We start from the raw sequence: 20,546 nt of genomic DNA, 5'->3' as shown, positions 1-20,546 counted from the left end.
AATCCAGCCCCTTCTCCCAGTCTCTCCCAACCGGCCAGTTTTTGTGTTTTGGGGCAGCCTTCAGGTCCAAACTTCCCCCAGTGTTGTCAGCTCTGCTTCCTCGCCTCGCTCCCTGCTTTCTCCCTGGGTGGTGCAGGGGTTGCGTGTTCCGCCTTTAATACCTTGGCTTTGGTAGTAATGGAGTCTCTGGCAGAAAAAGACGGTCTGTATGTGTTCATTTACACCAGCTCTGAGTTTGTTTCCAAAATACCATGTGCGCTTTATTGATATTAGCGGTCATCTGCTCTCAAGAAGTAATTGGGAGCTGGGCTGATGGGACCTGGCCCAGCCAGGAAGCAGCCCTTGCCAAAGCAAACCCCAGAAATCTTAAGTGGATGTACAGCAGGCCAAAGAGCCCAGGGAAATAAACAGGGCGGTGCGGCCACCTGCGGTTTGCAGTAAGCCATCCAAAAGTAGTCACAGGTGTGCTCTGCTTCTGCCAGCCTGCCTTGTCCCCTTCTAGCTGGAGGAGACAGATGTCTGGGGGCGCACGTAACAGCTCCTGCACCCCTCAGTCCATCTTCTGAGGGTGTTTGATGCCCTGAGTGTTTCATACCAGAAAGCTAACTGGGCCATTGCAGGGCTTTTTGCATATGCACATGGAGCCTCTGCTTGGGGGCTGCCCTGTGGAGAGGAGAAAAGGAAGGATAAGGCCCTGAACCTGAAGGCAGCTGTAACCAGAGGCTCTGGAGGAGAAGGGGACCATCCCAGCTTAAGACACTGCTGGGCTCTACGAGTATTATTGGGAACCTGGGGAAGCTCTGAGCTGATTTATGGCTTAGTGTTTTTGGGAAGAACTGGAGGAAAAGTGGGACAAAGCATAACAACAGCTCCCTGCTCTCCTTAAAGCTGTGTGGCTGCGCTTGCTCCCATAAGTAGCCGTGGGATGGAAAAAAAAGGCTTATAAGATGTGCCTCTGGGAAAGTGCTTTGAATATGATCCTGGTTCATAAGGAAAGCACTTTGCAGTCACATGTATTATTTATTGCCCCTTTTATGACCCCTTTTGTCAGGCGCTTGCTCTCTTCAGTGTGACGCAGGTTTTCTTTTCAAAGGGATGCTGCACAGGGTGGGACGGGCAGCTGGAGAGAGCGGGCCCGAGGAGGTGGGGCGTGGGGCTTTTAGGGGACAGACCCTGGTTGTGGCCAAAATGGCACTTGATGTGAGAGGACAAAAAAAAAAAAAAAGAAGAAGAAAAGTAAAAAACAAATTCTAAATTAGAAATTGTTATAGGTCTTCTCAGGAGATGGAACAAAATGGGAAAATATCTGGGTTATGGTGGCACCCATTACTTGTCCACATTGGTGTTTGTTTTTTTCTTTTTCTTCCCTACAATGAGACTGTGAGACAGGGAAATGAAAGGAGACAAAATCTGCAAAAAAAAGGATGCAAAAATGAACTGTTTTTTTCCCATTGACAAAAAACAAAACAAAACCTTCACATCTTTTTTAGGCCAGTTCTGTTGCAGACAAATTTCTCTGATCAGCTGAAAAACTTCCACTGCCACTAAAGGAAAAGCTGTACTTTAAATAAATAAATAAAATCAGTCCTTGTTGCAGCAGCACATGCTCCTATAGCCCCTCATCTGATTGTCAGAGCCCATTTTAACAGCTTTTAATATATGCAAGCTCAGGAATTCCCCCTTCTGAACTCAAAATATTCCCATCCTTCTTTTGAATGAGCTGCCCAGCCTGGTAAGGATAAATGCCTCCCCAAGGCAGCTGGGAGCGCAGCAGCAGAGGAAGGATTTGGCTCAGTTTCCTGCAGTAGTAACTAGTTTTCTGTCTCTCTGCTTCCTGCTCCAACAGAGGACTCATCGTGTTGAGCAGCAACTACAGCTACATCGTGGAGCCTGTCCCTGGCAGCCCAGACCAGCACTTTATCTACAGGTCGGGTGACCTGAGGCTGCAGAGAGGAGCCTGCGGCCACCAGGACGGCGTGGTCACAGCTGAAGGCTGGCTCAGGGACTTCACAGCCGGGGTGGAAACACCCCACCTCAGGGTGAGGAGGGCTCTGACCGGGTCCCTGTGTGATGCTCCAGATTTCCCCCTGGCTCCCAGCCTGCGGAGCCTGCTGCTCTGCAGGAGCACAGTTTGGAAAGGGAAATGGGAGAGAATATCTGAACTTTGTAGCAAGCTGGTTGCCAAATAGTGGTTCCGGCAGGGAACTCAGTGAGTGCTGGGAGCACGGTGACAAATCCAGGCTGTTGCTGTTCCTGCGTGGATTTGTGCAGGCAGTATGAACAAACTGGGATGGGCTGAGAACACACATATCAACGTGTGCTGTAACTGACTTGTGATGTTGGTTGCTCTAAATCAACCACATCTCGAGGTCTCTGATGGGGTGGGGTGAATGGCCAGTGAAAAACTAACAGTGAAAAATAGCCCATATGTACGTTTTGCAAAGGGTTTCCTGGGGGATATTGGGGAAATAACCTTTGTTGCCACTGCTGTAGGTGAGGCGGGAGACTCTGCAGACTATGAAGTACGTGGAGCTGCTGCTTGTGGCTGATTACGCGGAGGTGAGAAAAGGGATGGGTTTTACACCAGCTGAGCACTGGGCATGGGGCGAGCATCCCGCCTGCAGCATCGTTGCGGACGGGTTCCACAGCTGGAGCAGAGAGGCTTCACTTTGCCATCCCAAATATCCTGCAGTCTGCAGCTGGGGAGAACTGAGTCTCTGTCACTGCTGTCCCCTCTGCTGCCACCATCAGCCACTGTTGCCCAGCAGGTTATGACTGGCACAAGGGTTGGGGGTCAGTTTTTGCCTCCCGAGGTACCAGTGATCCAGAGCTGAATGCTCCCATATCTTCATGGGCATTTGGGAGCCCCTTTGCTGCCCCTGGTTAAGGATGGGAGAGACTGCCTTCAGCCTTGGGTCACCTGGGGGTGTCTAGCAATGATGTGCGTCTGTATTTCATCTCTAGAGAAGATAACTAAGATTACCCTCTGCTTTGAGCTCTTGGCAGAGATAGAAATAGGTGTTTCAAAGGCTCCAGGTGATAGAATAGGGCTGGAAGAGACCCATTGAAGCCAGCAATCCCTCCCCTGTGCCCAGCCTGGACTGCATGCCAGATGTACTTACTGACAGTGCAAACTGCACAGTGTTTCGTTGATCATTTAATCTCCAGCACAGACAGGAGTCGGGCTGATCCTATTCATAATTTACAACATGAAACTCCAGTAGTGAAAGCCACGTACTGCTCTGGGCTATAATTTATTCTGAACAAAACCAGAGATGCAGAAGCCATTTCAGTCTCCTCTATAAGGCAGCAGGATGCCAGGGAAAGTATGAGAAAACACGTTATACCCAGGAACTGCCATATGCCGTTGACCATTTCATTAGACAAGCTGGGGTAGGCACCCTCACAGTGTAGCTGTGAACTGCCCTTACTTTATTGCTTCCCTTGATAGGAGAAAAGTCCCAGCTTTTGCAGTCTGCTTAATAAAAATCTAAATATTTTGCAACATTAATTCCTTGAATCAAACACTGTTTGCTAAAATTAAATCATTAATTACCGTGTGGCAAATTTGTTCTTCCTGGATGTTACCATACATTCTACCTAAAAAATGTTAATTATTTTTGATGACTTTGGGTTGCTCCACTCAGTTCCTGCCACCACTAGAAAAACATCCCTGCAGTGGGATGCCAGGGATGAATTCTGAATTTGCATGTACAGGTGGGTTTACAGGGAGATGTACAGTGAAGGAAGGATTTGGGCATCATCTGGTAGTTACCTTCCAATTCTCAAAATAATGCGACATGTTTTAACACGTTTCATCTCTTTCTAGTTCTCTTCATGCTGCCTGACATGTTCATTTTATTCAGTTTCAGAAGCATCACTTCAACATCGAAGCAACAAGGCTTAAACTAGTGGAGGCAGCTAATTACGTCGATAAGGTGAGATCAGGTGTGCATGAACTGAGGAAGGCAAAGCTCAGATTGCCAATTATGAGAATTGATTGTGGCAGAGGAAGGCTGTCTTCTTGGGAGAGAGAGAGTAATGTTTTGCTAGTTCTCCCCAGTGACTTGGAGAGTGGAGACTGTTTTCCATGTGATTCTGTTGTTGGACACTGGGGATGTGGTGGGGGAGTCTCCTTTACTTAACATGGAGCCAGCAGGAGCATCTCTTTATTTTAATACATCTCTGTATTAACACCTAAATGCTGCTTTTTGACAAGGGACTAAGGTATTCACTTCAAATTGTAGAAATCTTGGCAAAAATCTTGGCCTTCAGAGGTCATCTTTGCAGTGGTACGCAGTGCTGTTGAAGTTAACATCACAGCTTTTCAGATCTCCTCCCTTTGTACTCCCCTTCTCTCCTTAAACTCCTTCCACTGCTCCCCGCCCACCCCTGCCCAGGAAGACTTGTCCTGTTTGTGCTTGACGTGGGCAGCAGATTATTTCCTTCCTTTTTGAGGAATTTTGACATATCTAAAGATGAACATGATGTCAGTCTTCAGTCTTTGTTTCTTTTTTTTTTTTTTTTTTTTCCTAGATGATATCTCTGTCATTCATTAAGAAAATGAATGTTTAGTATCTCTAGTCCAACCCAGTTTAGCCTTGCGGGTGGCACACACAATCATTTTGCAGACATGGTGCTAAGTTACAGTGCAATTCCAGAGAGAGCATCATCTCTGATCATGTGTTTCTGTAGTAGCATTGATCAGTGTTTATACACAAGGTTTAAAAGGAAATAAAATAAATTAGTGGTGCTCATTTTATCCTCTCTTTTCCCTCCTGTATCTGTCAGTTTTACAGGTCCCTGAATATCCGTATTGCCTTGGTGGGGCTGGAGATCTGGACTCATGGGAACAAATGCGATGTAACTGAGAATCCCTACTCCACCCTGAAGTCCTTTCTGGCCTGGAGCAGCAAGGAGCGGGTGTACAGAAAATACGATAATGCCCAACTAATCACGTAGGTTTATTTCTTCTGAAATAACCCGTTTCAGAAAGTGGGTTGCGTGGGTGGGAAATCAATACCTAAGATTATATTGTTCTAAGATTCAGCGAGGCAGATTTATATAGTGGCTGCTCCGCCAGCATTAAGCTATGGCACCCAGAGCAGTGAATTTAGGAAAGGTGCAGATCTCCGGCTACGCAGCAATCTCAATGCATAAGCATCAAAGTGTGCATCAGCTTTTTTATGTGCATATCACAAGCAGCTGCACGTGATCTGTCACAGCGACACGTGCCGTTTCAAGAAAATCTGAGCCATAAACGAGACCTGTGTTTGGGAGCTAAGCCCTTTGGAGAAAGCATTCGTTCCTAGCTCACCCTGCTGAGACACAGCAGCCATGGTGCTGGGAGTTGATGATCTGTGACTCATCCTGCTGATCTCATTAGGGCCAGTAACTATGGCCAGCAATGCAGAAGTCATTAGAAGAAAAATCTGCAGGAAGTCTTAGACCTTCTTGCCTCTCCCATGGTATTTCATTGACCAGCAAATTCAAAGAAGGATGCTGTGATGCAGAGCAAAATGCAGAGATACAGTACCTCTCCTCTTTTTTTTTTCCTTTAACATTTCTGTATTTCTTCTTGATGCGGTGATGTCCTGCAAGGTAATAACAGGGCTCCTGCGTCAGACACTGGCAGGGCCTGTGCAGACTTCCAGCTTGCCAGGCAGGAGCCTAGCGGGGCTGCACCACAGGGGTGTCACTGAGCTCTCTGTCATGTCCCTGAATCCCAAACTAGCAAACAGTAGTCTTAGGGTAAATAAAGTATTCACAATCAGTACCCAATTAAGGAGCCAGAAACAGTCTTTTCTGTACTTGCTGCAAAGCTCAGCACAGGACACTTTTTGGCACTAGACCATTATGAAAAATAAGATTGGCTGGTTGGTCCATAAAATAAAGGAACAGTCCAAGAAATTTAGGTCCTAAGGCTTTGTACCTCTGGTCTAATGTTTTGTACCTGAAGATATTACTAAAGAAAATGTATTCAGACACAGTACATGTACAAATCTTGGGACTGCAGGATGCCTCAGTGCCATTTCATGCTCTTTCTGGGTTGATTTTAGGGGTGTGCCCTTCCAAGGTACCACAGTAGGCTTGGCTCCCGTGATGTCCATGTGCTCTGATTTCCAGTCAGGAGGAGTAAACATGGTAAGTCATTGCTAATGCCTAACATGATGTTTCTTGCCAGCAGTGAATACGTGCAACAGGTGCCTCCTGAAGCCCAGGAATAAAATATTTCCTCTGAAGGCCTCTAGCTCACCTGTTAACAGGCAGGAATACCTTCAGCAGATGTTTTCTACAAGTAGCATTGAGAAATGACCCCGAGGTGCATGGGACAGGCACAGGTGAAATGCTGACTTGCCTCTTTGACCTTGCACAGGACCACTCTGATAATGCCATCGGTGTTGCTGCTACCATTGCCCATGAGATGGGACACAACTTTGGCATGAATCACGATTCAGCTGGCTGCTGTACTGCCCGTGCGGAGGATGGAGGCTGCATCATGGCTTCTGCAACTGGGTGAGTCTGACTTACAGGGTCTCACTGGTAAATACAGGGGTCTGGGGGGAGGAAGAGCTAGAAATGCAGAATGAAGGTGGGTCTGTTGCTTGATGTTCTTCACTGTTATAAAGTCAAGTTTTCCTATCTTTTGTCCTGAGAGACTGTCTCAGGCCTTAATCTCTGAGTTTGTGCTTCCCCCTGTGTCCTACCAAGAGATCCATCACTCCAAAGCAAGTTCAGCGCACACACATGCATCCTTCTCCAAAACCTGAACTGTCTGGCTATTGACAGCAAGCTCAAAGAAATGAGGGGTGACCAGAACATGTCATGGCGTGTCACCTTGGCACGTAGACTTTTATGGTGGTTTCATTGCTGTGTTGCACATGAAATGCATAAATAGTTGACAGGGTTTCTAAAGCATCTCCCAGAAAAGATAACGTGTTATAATGTGGTGAAGAGAGGAAAAAGGGTTACTTCAGGAAAGAACTGATAACTGATTTTATTAAAAGGCACGGTGATTGGATTATGTTTCCAACTAAGGAGATATGAAAACAGATCTGTTGCTTGCTGTCTCCAGAATATGGCTTGGGTTCGGTGAGCCACTGAAAACCAGTGTTTGAAAGGGAAAGAATAACTGGCTTCTAGAGAAAAAGGAAGTGAGAATGACTCTGGAAACCACCAGGATTCTAAAGCTCGTTTTAGATGAGGAACGACAATAGCTTTCATATTTCAGTCACGTAAAAACGACAGCGGAACGCATTCACCTAAAGCCACATTCCCTGTTTCCTCAAGCACTTCCCCTTTGGGGTTCAGCAGTTTTTAACAAAATTGTCTCCACTGAATACATTCTTTTATGTGAAATATTTCCTCCAAATATGGAAAATGTTCAGATGAGCAGTGAACACATGCAGGTAGACATTGGCATGTGCTCGTTTTTGGTGCTGTGAACACTTGCCTTGATCTGTCATGATGTTTTTCTGCATTCAGGCACCCATTCCCCAGGGTATTCAACCAGTGCAACAGGAAAGAGCTGGAGAAGTATCTGCAGTCTGGTGGAGGGATGTGCCTCTCCAACATGCCAGACACCAAAAATATGTATGGAGGGAAGAAATGTGGAAACGGCTACTTGGAAGAGGGGGAGGAGTGTGACTGTGGAGAGGTGGAGGTAACAGTTGTTCAGATCCAACCATCTGGGGCTTAGCTGGGACACAATGATTTTATTACATGCTTGGTAAATACAGTTACATGATATGTTAGCAGCTTTTCTTTGTGCAGGAGATATGCATACCTGTCCTATATGTAAATGTGTATGCAATGTTATCAAGGTTGAAAAGTATCATATCATATAGATATCAAAGTATCTAACTGAATTTACAGCGCACAGTACGATGCATCCCAGAACTCAGGGATGGTGCAATCCATGATAAAACACAGCCGATGAAAGCTTCATTAAAAAAAAAAAAAAAAATCTTCCTACACATCGCATTTTCATGCATCTTTAAGTGCACTTTAACTACAGCTCCATTTTTGATAAGGATGAGGCTTCTCTTAGAATTGCGTCTTGCTTCTCCAAACCCAGACTTTGACTAGTAAGCCAAAAGGGAGCTGAAGCTAGCAGCCCAGACTCACCAGAGGTAATGAGCATAGCCTATCATACCCAGTCCGTCCAACAGAGGATATAATTATGCAGTAGTGTAAACCAGCAAATGCTGGGTTTCACGAGTGTGTTGTGGAAGAAAGGCTGACACTGAGTATAATTCATCTTCTCACCCTTGCACTTCAATGCTCTGACACCATTCTTGTCTTGAACATCTGCCTTGTAAACTGTGCTGCATCTTGCTGTCTTCCAGGAATGTGATAACCCCTGCTGCAATGCCAACAACTGCTCCCTGAAGCTGGGTGCCGAATGTGCCCATGGCAGCTGCTGTCATCAGTGCAAGGTGAGCTTTCTGGGTTTTTCTAAAAGAGGAGAGGGAATAACAGTGGAATTATAGTACATAACAGTACATGAAGGTGAAACAGAGGGGAAATGGGAGCAAACACAGCCAAATATAGAGTCCATCTCCAAATCCTCTCCAAAATGAACACAGGCAAACATTTCTCTTCGGCTCATTTTTATGCTTGGATGTGAACTCCATGCTTGTAGTGACCTATCCTGAACATGGGAAAAATAATTTTCCAGGAATCCGTCTGGACTCTCACTCCCTTCAAAAGAAACTTAAATAAACCTCCTAGATGTAATTGTATATGTCCTTCCTCTGCATCCATGGTAAACTCAGAGCAAGGGAGATGTAAGTTACACATTAGGAAAATGTCACCAGCAGAAATGACAAGCAAATACTGAAAGAGACTTCCCAAACGGGGGGGTTGGAGAACAGATTACACAAGCATCTGTCAGAAATCATTTAGGTGTATCAGATCCCACCCTTGGGTACAGAGAGATGGAGCAGCATTCCCTTGAGATCTGGCAGCCTTATTTTCTGTGCGTGATCTCATCCTCGCGGAGGGAAGAGATCCAGTCACCAATTTGATTCCACACAGCTAATGAAGTTACAGAGTCATTTGGATCACTGCTGACCTCAGAAAACCTAGCACAAGGTGGATGAAAGGATGAAGGTTTTTTCTTTTCTTACCTACATTAGAGACATTGTGCAAACACGAAACCAGCAAGGAGCCAAACCATAATTCCATTTTTTCCCTTTGTACCTCTTTAGCTGATGTCTCCGGGAACTCTCTGCAGGGAACGGTCAGGACTGTGTGACCTCCCAGAATACTGCACTGGCCAGTCACCATTTTGTCCCCCCAACTCTTACCAAATTGATGGGGCTTCTTGCGAAGGTGGAAGGGCGTATTGCTACAGTGGCATGTGCCTCACGTACGAAGACCAGTGCTTGCAGCTGTGGGGGCCTGGTAAGGACACTACTTGCAGTGAAACATGTTTTCCTTTGAGCTGGCAATATTATGTAGTATCCTGCTGTTATTCACCCTGTGTAAGGCAGTAGTACCTTGCGTATATGTTATCAGTGACAAAGCCCGAGGAGCCTTCCCTCCTGCCTTTCTTGCTTGGAGGGGGCGGCAAAAATTTCCCATGCTCAAACCATGACAGAAAAAGGACAACTGGGTGGTTGGCATAGGGTGAGGTGGGCTGCCAGGCTCCACAGAGACCAGCCACATGAGTTTCTCCCATGCAGGAGCAAGGCCAGCACCAGATGCTTGTTTTGAGAACGTTAATGCCGCTGGAGACGTCTACGGGAACTGTGGGAAGGACATCTACGGCAACTACAGGAAGTGCGAGAGAAGGTAGAGAACAGTTGCTGGCTGGAGAAGATCTTTTCATATATTACAAAATTATGGGCCAGTAGACTAAACTGAGCCATGCTTTGGTTTCAGTCCCTCTCACACCCCTGGGAAACCAGTTGCTTCCTGGTAGGACTTAGAGTCCTTATGACTGAAGCATTAAGTTTACCATTTTCCCTGTCTTTTGCATTTAAAACATCCAGTTGGTATTTTTTCAAAGCACAGGAACAGGGGATTTTCAATCCTGTAAGCTGAAATGTAGTTTTCTAACATACTACTGAGACAAAATCTTCTCAGTTTTCTCTGTGATTTTTTCTGAGGCTGGCCTACCATGGGGACAGTGAAGTGATACTATCAGTACCCGTCAAACACTGGTGCTTGCTCTTTTGTCATTGAGCCATTTCTCAACACTGCTGCTTGAACTTATGCATAGAGCTGAAGCCTGCAAAACATTCAAAAAGCCAGAAATAATCATTTAGCCTTTCCTTTGAAATCAGAGATGCTAAATGTGGGAAGATCCAGTGCCAGAGCTATGCTTCCAAACCCTTGCAGTCCAATGCCGTGGCCATAGACACAACCATCTCCCTGCAGAGGATGCAGGTGAAGTGCCGAGGGACCTACGTGTACAGATCTGAGAATGAAGACAAGGAGATGCTGGACCCTGGCTTGGTGTTGACAGGAACAAAATGTGGGAGCCATCATGTAGGTACAGTCCTGCCTGTAATGGTGTGGGGAGGTTCAAGGCTTTGTGGTTTTAAGGCATTCATTTCTGATGTCTAAAGTCTTTTTAGGGGATTATTATGTTTGTTAGAAATTAATTTCTTAGATGTTTCTGAGCAGTGGAAGAAGGCACACCAAAGGCCATACCTTAAGTCTTTGCCAGGTGAAGACTGGGCCAATGCAAAATTTGGGGGTTACTAATTTGCTGAGGTGAGACACCCGAGAGCTCCTCCACAGAGTTGCCACATGGATATGGCCAACATATCTACTTCTGAGCTCCCACTCCTCTCTCCGATGTGTGCTAGCTGGGATTTAGGACAGTGATGAAATGTTTGCTTGGGAAAGCTAACTTCATGGCCTGTTGTTCTGCCTGTGGTATTATTTGTGTCCCAGGGTGTCTGGGAGCCTGCAAATCACAAACGAACACGAGGCAGTCATATGGTATGCAACCAGAAGGGCTTGCATTGAACTTTTGGGATTCTTTCTCTGCAGGTTTGCTTTGAGGGGCGCTGCCAGAACACATCCACCATCTTTGAGTCTGAAAGCTGTAGCAAGAAGTGCCACGGCAATGGAGTAGGTGTCTTCCTTTTTGTCTCCGTTTCAGGCTGAAGCAGGATGGGCTGCCGCTCATCTGTGCATGGTTGTTTGGCTCAGTTCTGATACCACACTTAGGTTCGCTCTGGACTTCTGCTTCCTAATTATTAGTTTGCACCTTCATGCCATGTTTGATGTACTTTCTGCTCTAATCGTCTGGGCCCAGTTTAGGCTGAATCCAAAAAGATCAGGCTTACTAAGGGAAAAAGTAAAAACTCATGTTTAGAACAGTTTATCCGAAGCTCTGCTCTGCTGTTCCCCCAGAGGATGGAAAGAAAAGGGTGGTGGGAATATTTTAGAGCTTTTGATAATGTTTCTAGCAGAAAACATTTAACATCAGCGTCTCTCCATCCCCATGGTCTAGTTAGACAATGAAGAGGAGCAGTAAATACTGCGGTGTGCAGCAGTGTGTGCCTTTGGGCAGCTTGGGAGGCCCCAGGATGTGCCCAACAGAAAACAGGATCCATCCCACTCTTTCATTCTCAGTCTGCTCCCTCTCATATGGCCCTTAAGGTTACAGGGAGCAAATGGCAGCTGTTCCACAGAATGAAATTAAACACCGCACTGAGTCTCTGAGTCTTCCCTCCCCAGGTCTGCAACAACAACAAGAACTGCCACTGCAACCCGGGATGGGCTCCCCCATTTTGCAACAAGCAGGGGAGGGGAGGAAGCATGGACAGTGGCCCCCATGCCAGAAGGTGAGTGGGACCAACTCACTGTGATGGCACTTCAGAAAGCCTTGGGTTAAATTAGGAGCAGAGGATTTCCCATTTAACAAACTGTATTTTCTTGCTCCCAGGCTCTTCAGCAGCAGTGATAACTCTGGTGATCCTGGCTCCTATTCTCCTTCTCATCGGAATCATGCTTTTGTTGTATTATTTGAAATGCTGGAATAAATTTGTCATCTGTTCTCTAAAGAAGGCCCCGCAGTTCAGGTAAATGATCAGTGCTGTAGTGCTGTGCCTTGTCTGCTTCCATCCACTCCCTTTCAGTGTCAGCACAGAAAAGAAATTGCAGTGGTTGCGAGGAGTATAACTGTATCGATTTGTTGGTATAGTCAGTATTTGCTTCTCATTCTTCAACTGGTTAAATTATAACAAAATACATCAAAGAAAAAGGAGAAAAATCCAGGAAATAACTCTTATTCTTTTCTTTCTCTGACTGTCAGCGACACCTCTGGAAATGGCCATGCGAACCCTGCCTTCAAGCTGAAAACCCCTCAGACGCAGAGAAAGGTAGAGGCAATGTCACCTTCCACTTCCCGGGGGATATGCAGCTGCCCTACAAAGCGGGATTTGGTTCCGTTTCGTACTGTAGTTAAGGGGTGGATTTTTCAAAGGAGGAGGAAAATAGACAGATGTGCCCCATGGCTGAAAGTCAGTGGGAGCTGAGCATAGCATCTACTTCCAGCTGTTTTTTACAAGGAGAGAGCTGGGACCTGGCCAGGCCTGTGGCCGCTTGTCTGTCCTGATGGATCCTCTCCTGTCACATCCCCCCTTTCAAAACTGCAGCAATCGCAAACCTGGATTGATTTCCAAAAGCTATTTACAGTGCTAATGCCCGAGATAGTCTGTTCTCTCATTTCCTGTTTCTGCCTCACAATATCCCAAATTGTCCTAATCTACCTAATCAACACCCACTAGACACATATAACACCCAGGTGTTGCAGCTGATATTTCCTGCTATGTGACTGAAAGACCTCATGTAGATCCTCAAAAGAATAGCAGAGAGTAAAGAGGTCATTTGAGGTGGACATACCTAACTCCTGGGATTTGTGGGTCTTCTGCACAGGTGATTGATTTCCCTGAAATCCCATCAAAACCTCCTCCCCAGCCACCTCCCTGCCTCCAAATAAACATGCAGCAGCCATCTGCCTTCTCCAACGGCTACAACCACAGCATGGGGAAACCTGACGGGGTTGCACAGCCAACACCAGCAAAGGACGTCGCCCGGCGGACACCCCCGAGCAGGCCAGCACCTCCTGCCCCCAAGCCACCTGGCTCTCAGGTACGAGGTCATGCTGCCATCCTGCAGATGTGGTTGGATGGGGAGGTTTGTTCCGAGTAAAGCCTCTTTAACCCTGATGTTGTGGGTGGGACACAGTAATCAGGGGTCCTTCTTGCTTTGTTGTGTAGCTGACCACGACTGTGCTGGCTGTTAGCACAGACAATTACTAGTTCAGGTCCCCAGATACCTCTGACCTGGAGCTGAAGTCAGGTAGGCTGGATCACAAGGTGGTATTTCCTTTACCAAAGTCATCTAAACATTTTTTAATCTGCAGATCAAATGCATATTTGGAGCCTTGGGCAGTTGGAAGATGTTTCTGTGACTTAAGTTACCATAAACTCTGGCTTTTAAAGTGTTTACAATTCTTTGAAAGCCCTTTTGTCGGTATCAGCATTGTGAAACATTTTTTGTTTCACAAAGAATACATGGAGCAAATTAATTTTTATTCAGATGAGGAACAAAAATGGGACCATTAGTATGTTGCATAGGAAATGTAAGACTTAACCCAGACTGACCCTGTCTTATGGGAGCATCCTAACCACAAGGTTACTTTGAGGGTTATAAGGCTATGGGGTACTTATTTAATTCTCTTGCTGGTGGTTGTGTTCTAAGCTTAATAAAGATCCCACATTCTTGTGAAAAAATTGCAAATCACTCAGACTGACTTAAACCCATTTTACCAAAATATTCCCCAACTAGCTTTATTTCGTTAGGTCCAGAAGAGAAAGAAAGGCCTCAGCTGCAGGGGAAAGCAGGAGGCTGGCTCAGGCAGTCTCTCCAAAGGATATAGAGGAAAACAAAACCAAAATATTTTACTGAATGGGATTTGTTTCTAGCTCCATTGTTCCTATGAACAGCCGGCACTTCGGCAGGAAAGAAAACTAAAACAAAAGCAGGAAGCTGACTCTAATCAATAAGGAATAGGTATCCTTCCCAGCTGCTTGTTGACAAGTTCCCCACAGTCTCCATTGTGTTCCCTCTCCAACGCGTCCAGTTTCTTTATATGTCAGACCTACTAGACAGGACATTTGTCCTAGGATTTCCAAAAGCAACCTTGCCATTTCTGGGTTGGAGAAGAGCCACAAGATCTAGAAGATAGAGAGGAAGTCATCAATTTCACTGTTTGCTAGTGTCAGTGTCCTTCCTAGACATTTAAAGCATCTGCCAGATTTGCTTACTTGCTGTCCCAATAAGAGCTCTTTGGACCCAGCTCTTGGTGGTGTTTAGCCTGCTTTGTCCCTCTTGCAGTCACAGGGCAAGGTTCTTGGAGAGCAGTTAATCCCCAGACATCAGCTGATGCAGCCACCAAGCATTGCATTTATACATAGTCTAAGGAGATTGCAGGGTTTTTGGGTGCCCTCCAAGTTGTGAACGCAGCTGTGTTTATTAAATCAACACCTGTAAGCCAGTGACTTAGCACAGAAACTAAGCAACAACAGTCAGTTAGCTCTTGTGTGGGTAACTTCTCCCCAGGGGCATGCTTTATGCTGAAATTCATTAGACAAATGGAAAATATAATGCTCCGAGTATCCTATTAGGGACAGCTGTGTGCACAAACAAAATAATAACTGAATGTAGGAGGTCTGCGAGTGTGTTTGTGTATGGGCAAGCATATGTACACAGGGTTTACAGTCATTGTATGGCCATGCCCGTACATCCTATGTGAGGTTCACTATCATGTAGTGAATGTATGTATGTGAAACTCACTTCCAACTTCAGATGCATCAATAATGTGTCTAATTTAAAGGCTCTAGAATATAGTTTTCCTAATTGCTTGGAAAATTCAAGGCTTAAAACTTTTGGATCCCTTAGTAGCTGTAACATAATGTGCTTTCAGCCCACAGCTTCATTTAAGAGGCAGAGCAAGGTAACCCTGTCATCCTGTTTGGTTGTGCTTGGTTAGAAGCCAGCTGCCCGGCAGCCTAAGGCCATCTGGTCTTCATTGAAACTTGATAGTTGAAAAGCTACAGATTGAAAACCACTAATCCCCTGCACAAATATTATAAGCAATAGCAGCAGCCCCTGCACACCCTCCCTGTGTCGGAGAGGGAGAAGTCTTTGCACACCAGGAGGTAGTCGTGGTTTTGCCATCAGTCCTTTGTCTCAGGCAGGGATGCTGCGGGCTGAGGTGCGGTGGGGCCTCCTGCCAGGTCTATAAGGTTTCTCCTGCTTTGCATCACACAGCCATTAGATTGTACTATCACTGTGCTAACTCCAAAGCAGAGACCTCAAGCTGGACAGCTGCATATCCAGTCTGCTGTCTCTGACTTCTCAAAAATTAAAAACCCAAGAGGTCCGAAGGGCCTGTGGCCATGCTCAGAAGCTCAGGCCCCGTGAAGTGAACACAAGCATTCTTTCTGCTTTCAGGTTGGGTATCTCTCCAGGCTGACAACTCAAAACTCTTTCTTTCTTGTGTAGGACGTTTCTAGGCCGCAGCCACCCCAAAGAGCTTTGCCAGCCAACCCAGTCCCGAACAGAACCAGAGCAAGGCCTGGGGACGGCCCTGCCCTCCCGCTGCCTCCTGCCCGCCCCAGGACCCCGGGACAGCTGCAGCCTGCGGGGCAGGTGGGCACTGAGCGTGGCGACAAGGCCGCGGCCCCTCACTGACAGGACGCGGTCTGACTGTTGGGGGAGTAACACCGCTCTCGTGCTGTAAAACACCTCTGTGCACAGCCCCAGTGGATGGTGGTGGAAAGGCTGTTGGGTCGCTTGGCTTTGTTGCAGGGGCCTCTGTTTTCACCTAGTACTTATGAAGCATTTATTGTGTCAAACAATATGCCTGATCCTAAATCCTGCAGCAAAACTGACTGATCCTAAAAGGGATCAGGTTGCAAGAACTGCTCGGTGCAGGCAGTATAAGCAGCCATGCCATGTTCTGGAACAACTGATTCGGTTCTCCACATCCCTGGGCACTTCCTCAGATAAAGTTTTCATGTGAGCAGGGCTGAGCACTGTGGGAGTCAAGGTGTGTGATGCAAAATGGTTAGTGAAGAGCAGCAACACAGGAAGGTCCAGACAAGGCTTGAGGACCCATCTAAGGGTCAGGACACTCTCCAGCCACTCTGATATGCTTTCTCTGAGGAACGTTTACCAAAATTGTCCTTAATAAGAACAATTAATAAGGGACTTTGTGCTGCTGAGTTCAGCTCCAGCAATCTGGACCCCTTAAGACGAAACACCTCCATTCCACACACCACAGGTTCAGCCTGCAGCCTGAACCATAATTGAGGCTGGCTGTTAAAGTGACAAATCCTGCACGAACATCATCGTGCTATGGGCACAGAGCAGCAAAGTTTCCTACGTGACCCGTTAGGGTGAATGTGCAGTGTTGAATGGGGACAGCTTTCCCCAGCCTGCTGTAGCAGCAGCTCAGGAAAGCATTTTCTCTTTCATCAGTGCTCACCCCTCTCTTTTCCCTATTTTCTGTCTCATCCAGAATACCAGTGTTGGGACAGCCGGAGCAGCAAACTTCTTGAGAGTGGGACAGTCGGGCTTCCGTGTGCACCCATGAACCAGTCTGTTCCCAGCTGACTCTAGCCTTCACAAGGGACTGGATGGCCTTCGTCACCCAAAAAAAAAACAAAAAAAAAACCACAATCAAGGACCACAGATGATTTCTCAGTTCCTCTCCCTTGGTTTCATCTGTTTCCTATGTGACTCAACAAGCTGCAGTCAGGCTTGGCAGGACTGTGCCCAGCAACTGAGCCGGTACACACCAAGCTGAACCCCTCCCTATCTGCTAGTAGCCTTTTCCATATAGGGATGACTTGTTTATACGGTATTTATATATTATTGTGCAATATCCAATGCAGGGATGGGGCAATGTGGGCTTCAGGTGGTTTTAGCAGTTATTTAAGTGTTTTCAGGCACTGCAGGTGATGGCCTTGATGGGCTTTCATGTAGGAACAAGCCCTGTTCGCTTTCTCAGCCCATCCAAGCAGCTGCAGAAGCATATGTTGGTGCTATAGAGAAACCATTGCCTCTTGGGAGACCAGGAGGCAGCTGTTGATAACTTTCTTCAATTTATTCACAGTTTACAGTGGCTGGCAAACTGGGCCACAACAGAGAGCAAACCATGGGAATATTCCTGGTTAAAATCATTTGAGTCACTGTGGATTCTGGTTAGCTTTAATAGAGTGGATTAATTATTTCCCTGTAAAACCATCTTCAGCAAGGGCTTCGCAGCCTGTCTGTCCTCCAGCACTTGCTCATCTTGTCTCGGTGCTGTAGGACCTGACAGCATCAGCAGCGTGGCTCATGCACTCTCATCCGTGTCATTGGGACACAACAAGGTACGACAGGGACACACTCCAGCCAAGACATGGAGCAAATGGCCAGAAGGAAGCACAGCAAAAGCAGTGCTGAAACCTCCTCTCCACCGTGCGGTACCACAGATAATCAGTAGACACTTTTGCATGCGTCTTTTCAGGATTTTGGTCTGTGCTGAGCAGTAATTCAGCACAGGCTGTCTGCTCCCATACCAGTGAGAAATCTACCTTAATGTTGCCCAGGTGGTAAGACAGCAGAAATATTAATATGACACGTGGTGCTTTTTTAGCACAGCTTATTTACTCCACAGATTTTTCTCAAGGACTCAGGTGGAGAGAGCTGTCCATGTGCACTTTAAGCAGCTGATGGTTCTGACTCTGAGGACCCTCCCTTCTGAATTTGATTTTTTCTCCTAATTGTTTGGGCTTTTGTGTATTTTTTTTTCCTCAGGATTTTAAATTAACACCTTTTGTTATGCCATTTTTTCCTTTTTATTTTTTTATTTTTTTATTTTTTTCTCTTTTTCCTTTAAGTTATTTCCTAGGAGAACACAACGAGTTCTGGAGCTATGGTTGCAATAATATTGTGTTGTGTGTGATTTTGTTATGGACAACTCTTCAAACAGTGTGCTTGCTGCTGCACATGTGAGAAATTGTATTATTGGCTTAAAGAAAAAGAAATGTTGTTCTGGTGGTTCTGTTTACCAAAGCTCTACTGATGGGGGGGAGGGAAAGGGGAGAACAACCAACAGCAACAGACAAAGCCTGAGCGCTTATTAAGTTATTTGTAGCAGTAGATCTGTAGGATGACTGAAACCACAACATTTTTTGCAACTTTACTACCTCTTTCTTCACAAGGAAACAGTATACAGGGTGTATCTTGAATTTCTGGTTGACTATTCCTTATCATGATCATTTTGGACTTTTTCTTACCTTCTGTATGCCTGCAAAACAAAGCAACCTAAATTACTCCTCTCTGAAATAATGGCTGTCAGGTGAAAGACGTTACCTTTCTAATCTTTATATTATGTCTTTTTCTATAGTTGGGGTATTCTACATGTAAACAACCTATATTCAAACCCCCAGATTTGTTGTTTACTGCTCACAGGTGGAGACCCAGCCATCTTATCTAAGCTGGGTGCATACAGTGTCTGCTGTAGTACAGATTCAACCAGAACTGGATTTTTTTAACTGCAGACAACGGTATATTTCTGCTACAGCCCCTGATCTTTATCAAATGACCACCAAAATTCAGTAAGAATATTTTTACTGCATTCCATGTGAGCATGGGGTCAAGCTTCTAAGAAATGTCGCCATACACACAAAACTCAGAGAACAACTAGAGATGACCAAACCCTGATGGAAACCTTTATTACTGGAATATCCTGAAGTTGCTAAAAGGTATTTTTAAAGTCCTTTCAAATTTTCATGTGTGTTCCAGATGAATGAATAATAATAGGGGAACTGCAAGAGGAGTAAAAGATGCAAAAATATGATTATTTTTTTAAAGGCAATGTTACTTGGAAGAACATGTACAAAAATACATCTCACTTTCACCTATATCCACACAGTAAAGGTTTACAATAATGCTCTCTGTGCATCTATGCAAATACTTGAAGAATGCAACTCATTGTGCCTTTTGCCTAGTTTTTAATAAATTTGTCAGTTGTCATTAACAAATGTTCTGTCACTGTGATGTTTTTTTACACCGCTTCAGTCCTTCATTTTAAATGTGGCTTTTGTCCAGAGATGGCAGGATTTCTTGAGGAATAGTATTCCTAAAATGTATTTCTAGGCACCGCAAGCAATGAGTCCTATTTGCAGTCTATTTCTAAAATAAAATGCATAAAGCATTACACCAATTAAGATGCCAAAATTAAAGCTAGAGTGAATTACTTTCACTATTTTCTGCGACCAAAGGAGGGCGCTGCTGGTTTTCTCTGCCCAAGATGATCTATCTGTTTTGCTCAGTTTTCCTTCAGCTTGTTCATCCTTCGGGGCTATACCAGTAAGATCAGCGAAATCATTAACATCTCTCAGATCCACCTTCAAGGGTTTTTGAAAAAGTCTTTATTTCCCTTTACACCTTCAAAAAAAAAAAAAAAAGTACTGAAATGTTATTAAAATGAGCTTGTATCCTTCTTCCCCACCCTAACCACAAGTCACATTTCTTCAGTGATAGCCAGACCAGCTACAACCGGGTCAGCAGCATCCTCCAGACTGTGTAAACCCAGCACACTTGGATTAGGCTTTTCTGCTCCTGTTTTGGGATCTGCTGTGAGAAAATGGTCTCCCAGTTCTATGGGACCTAGCAGCAAAATGGGAGAAACTTTCAAATGCAATATATTTTTTTTTCCTTTTCCTCCTCCAAGCTCAAAATGTTATTTCTCCCATCCCTTCATCCCCACAACTAGTACAAATACAAGAGGGGGAGGGGGAGCTGGAAGTGAGCGGAGAGCAGTTCACATAACACTTAAATCAGATCCACAGAGATGGAGGGGGTGGATGGGACCACTCTAGGATAAACTGCAGCTCGACAGCTCTGCAGAGCATCACTCACCTAGGCTTGTTTGGCTTTTAAGGTGCAGCTCAGACCTCCCTCTAAACAAAAACAACTTTTCAGCTTAAATGACAGCAGGACAGGTCATAGGAAAGCTGAAAAGCAACAGTAAATACCACCTCTCAAAGAGCTGGGGGGGGTTCTCCGAGGTTAAGACATTTGTTAAGAAAAACAACCTTAAAATTTACACCTGTTTGATCTTTCAGGCTGAAAAGATTTTTCATTGACCCCCAAAAAATCCTGCAGAAGGTGTTCTCCTGATATGGGGTTTACCTGCCAGAGCTCTCCAGCCTTAGCAGGGGCTGCCCCTCGCTCAGGTGAGGTCTGGATCAGGCCCTGTAGCTTCACCAACAGCATCAACACAACCTAGGCACTACGGTTCCTAAGGGAAAAAAAATCAGAACAAACCACAACACATAAACCTAATTAACACTGTGCTGCAGGGAAACTCCTACACCTCACCAAAAAACGAAAGTGTAAAAAGATTTCTCTTCCATATGCCTGTATAAACACTTTATGGCTTAGGTCCTGCTGGTGAACACGTATTCCAAAATTCACCATATTTTGCCAATATTCACCAATAGTCTGAGTTCATATTTGCA

At 45.5% G+C, this 20,546-nt stretch overlaps 1 protein-coding gene across 1 annotated transcript in view; it reads left to right on the top strand.

Moving 5' to 3' along the window:
• Positions 1-19,064, top strand: part of ADAM19 (ADAM metallopeptidase domain 19) — a 32,444-nt gene extending 13,380 nt beyond the window's left edge. The window contains 19 exon segments of the mRNA XM_048057145.2: positions 1,847-2,039; positions 2,494-2,559; positions 3,867-3,938; positions 4,792-4,958; positions 6,060-6,144; positions 6,377-6,516; positions 7,486-7,663; positions 8,349-8,438; positions 9,213-9,408; positions 9,690-9,798; positions 10,293-10,497; positions 11,008-11,088; positions 11,701-11,792; positions 11,794-11,807; positions 11,909-12,044; positions 12,278-12,344; positions 12,901-13,116; positions 15,535-15,681; positions 16,553-19,064. Coding sequence (XP_047913102.2) covers positions 1,847-2,039; positions 2,494-2,559; positions 3,867-3,938; positions 4,792-4,958; positions 6,060-6,144; positions 6,377-6,516; positions 7,486-7,663; positions 8,349-8,438; positions 9,213-9,408; positions 9,690-9,798; positions 10,293-10,497; positions 11,008-11,088; positions 11,701-11,792; positions 11,794-11,807; positions 11,909-12,044; positions 12,278-12,344; positions 12,901-13,116; positions 15,535-15,681; positions 16,553-16,627 — 2,329 coding nt within the window. The 3' untranslated portion in view covers positions 16,628-19,064.
• The last annotated feature ends 1,482 nt before the right edge of the window (positions 19,065-20,546 follow it).

The sequence above is a fragment of the Anser cygnoides genome, chromosome 14, assembly GCF_040182565.1.
Source record: "Anser cygnoides isolate HZ-2024a breed goose chromosome 14, Taihu_goose_T2T_genome, whole genome shotgun sequence".
NCBI classification, from domain to species: Eukaryota; Metazoa; Chordata; class Aves; order Anseriformes; family Anatidae; genus Anser; species Anser cygnoides.
This window is presented reverse-complemented; position numbering and strand designations above follow the sequence as displayed.